The sequence below is a fragment of the Anopheles funestus genome, chromosome 2RL (genome assembly GCF_943734845.2).
Source record: "Anopheles funestus chromosome 2RL, idAnoFuneDA-416_04, whole genome shotgun sequence".
Taxonomy (NCBI): Eukaryota; Metazoa; Arthropoda; class Insecta; order Diptera; family Culicidae; genus Anopheles; species Anopheles funestus.
In genome coordinates this window covers 9,120,631-9,123,073 of record NC_064598.1, presented here as the reverse complement: position 1 = coordinate 9,123,073, position 2,443 = coordinate 9,120,631, and the positions used below count along the sequence as shown (strand labels likewise).

The 2,443-nt window shown below is 43.0% G+C and overlaps 1 protein-coding gene across 1 annotated transcript; it reads left to right on the top strand.

Moving 5' to 3' along the window:
- Positions 1-964: 964 nt before the first annotated feature.
- LOC125764767 (NADH dehydrogenase [ubiquinone] 1 subunit C2) lies at positions 965-1,649 on the top strand. The gene is made up of 3 exons (XM_049429346.1): positions 965-1,183; positions 1,271-1,414; positions 1,497-1,649. The coding sequence occupies exons 1-3, from the start codon at positions 1,033-1,035 to the stop codon at positions 1,544-1,546; spliced, it is 345 nt and encodes a 114-aa protein (XP_049285303.1). The 5' UTR covers positions 965-1,032; the 3' UTR covers positions 1,547-1,649.
- Positions 1,650-2,443: the final 794 nt, after the last annotated feature.

Genomic DNA, 2,443 nt, shown 5'->3' with positions numbered 1-2,443 from the left:
TCCAGGACTAACCATTAATTAAATTGATAAGACATGAGTTCAGTCGGCGAATGCACACGGATGTGATAGGTTGGGCTAGTCGCGTTCCGGAACGATCATGTGAGATCAACCGAAGCCGGCTATCTTGGAAGTGAATCAGTCTCATCAGACATATGACTTCGAGCGGATTCTCTGGTCCAAAGTGCAACGATGATCCTCGCCGTAAACGATCGGTTGATAGAAAACGTTGCCCTATTGGCCTTGCTCAGCGTTATTGAAAGATGCGCTGAAGAAAAAAAAGGTGAAGAAAATACTGGAGATTGTCCGGTAGTGCCTTTCGTAGATAGTCCATGTCCGATGGAAAATAAGTGAGTTCAACAGTACCTGATCATGCTTCGGGCGGTTTGGAAAAGGTCACTCGTGGAAAAAAGTCAACAGTATTCTTATAGAATTCCCATCCCACTTAAAAGATTACAGTCTAAGTGAATGTTTGCTGGTACAACGTAATTTTTTGTTGGCACCACGAAATCTTCCATAGCCAGTTAATTGTGTTGATGACTAGCAAATTGCAGCCACTACGATGATCATGTGATAGGTTATGAGATCAGCGCAAACTTTGCGGAGACAAAACAACGTATACAGAGCAATTTTTCTCAATATTAGCTGTTGTAGGGTGTAGTATCCGAATGAGAATTGGCGCGAATTTACATATTTTTGCTCAATATTATTTCTATTTCTAAAACATGAACGTAATCAATTGAATATAAATGAAATTTATTTGTAAATGATAATCAGCTTAAAAAGACGAAATTGAATGTTTAAATCTCAAACCGGAGAAAAATTAAACTTTCCGGAAAATAACGACTTTTATAGCACGTTCCATTATAGCACATTGAAAATTCGATTTGAGCATAACGGCACAGTATTGAACGCCACATACTAACCACGCGCCACACACGCTCTAGCTGTCAGCTGTGTTTGGCATTTTGCGTCAAACGGTGTTTTGGGTCGATCGGCACGAAAAAATCCGCATCGGACACACGGAAAACAAAAATGTACGGTGGAAAAACTCCCCAGGAATTGCTTTCGGGTTCGTTCTCGAAAACCTGGCTGCACGACAAGTGGGCCCCACTGGTGGGTGGTGCGTTTGGATTCCTTGGTGCCTGCTACGTCAACTATGGAACCGGTCGTCCAGCTTTCAGCGGTAATGTGTACACAAAGTGGTTGTGATGTAACGTTCCGATGGTGGAATGAATCTCTAATCTCCCGGTTGGCAATCGTCTTTCGACAGGTATACAGAAGCATATTGCAGCGATGCTAGCGGTTGGTGCAGCGGCCACCATGGTTGACAAGTGGCGTAACGCTTACTTTGCCGAGAAAGATGCCACCCTCCGTCACTACATCGAATTGCATCCGGAAGATTTCCCTACGCCTGGTTAGTAACAGCTATGACTGATTCGTTTATGAGAAAAGCATTCGAATTATCACTAAATATTGCTTCTTTATCTCGATTTTAGAACGCAAAAAGTACGCCGATGTGCTTGAGTACTGGCAGCCGATCCGTTAGGTTTACTCTCTCGTTACATTGACCCATGATCAATGGAATGGTTTTGCCGGTGACTAGTGTGTAGCGTGGATGTAAATAAAAAGCCCAAAAATCACTATCCCAATTCCCGCATTCGTCTATTGCGAACTTCGTTTCCTGGGCATAATTGGAATTGAACGATGGCGGACAAATGTGAACCATACGCTAGAGAAAAAAAATCAACAAGAGAAATTGAAAACAAAAATCAACAATGTTGTGTGGTACAGTCAACAAACCATTTGATTTTGGCTGCCCATATCGTGGGTAAGTACCATCAAAGAATCGTATTTGTGACCGCCACGACCCGAGTGCGTAAAAGAAAATGATTGTCCTAATTACTCAAGAGCTAAATTACAGCCAACGTTTGATTGGTGGCTTCATTGGTACTGGGGTCATCAGCCGAACGCGTAGCATGGGTCCGTAGCTCACCCGACCTGTATTCTGCACCCATCCCATCCCAATACCCTTACTCCAAGCGTCCGTGTCTCTTTCACACACTTTCCAGCAACGTTCCAAATTCAACGATCCGAAACAAATCGTAACGACGATCATAAACGAGATCGTTAACACCGAACTTGATAGCATCTTTTTGTTTCTTGTTTTGCAAAACGGAATGCTTTCTTTCCTCTTAATTCATGAGCATCGATATGAAACAGCGAGCAGAAACTGGAGACGGGCGCGATCTTCTGCTGTGACGAAGATTACATCTCCGTTTTCTTCTTTGCTTCTATGTTCGTCTAGCGCAAAGGGAAAACGACGCATAAGTTCTGGTTCTCTTATGCGTATGCGAACGCACAATATCTACGCATCATGTCTTAGCGGAAGGTGTGTTTTTAAATCTTTTTTTTCGCCTTCTTCTGTTTGCGGGGGTTTACAATG

Bases quoted from the DNA above. Each gene is read 5' to 3' on its own strand.
- LOC125764767 (XM_049429346.1), top strand. From the start codon at position 1,033: ATGTACGGTGGAAAAACTCCCCAGGAATTGCTTTCGGGTTCGTTCTCG. The intron at 1,184-1,270 runs GTAATGTGTACA...GTCTTTCGACAG, and splicing joins CGGTCGTCCAGCTTTCAGCG to GTATACAGAAGCATATTGCA. The intron at 1,415-1,496 runs GTTAGTAACAGC...TCTCGATTTTAG, and splicing joins GGAAGATTTCCCTACGCCTG to AACGCAAAAAGTACGCCGAT.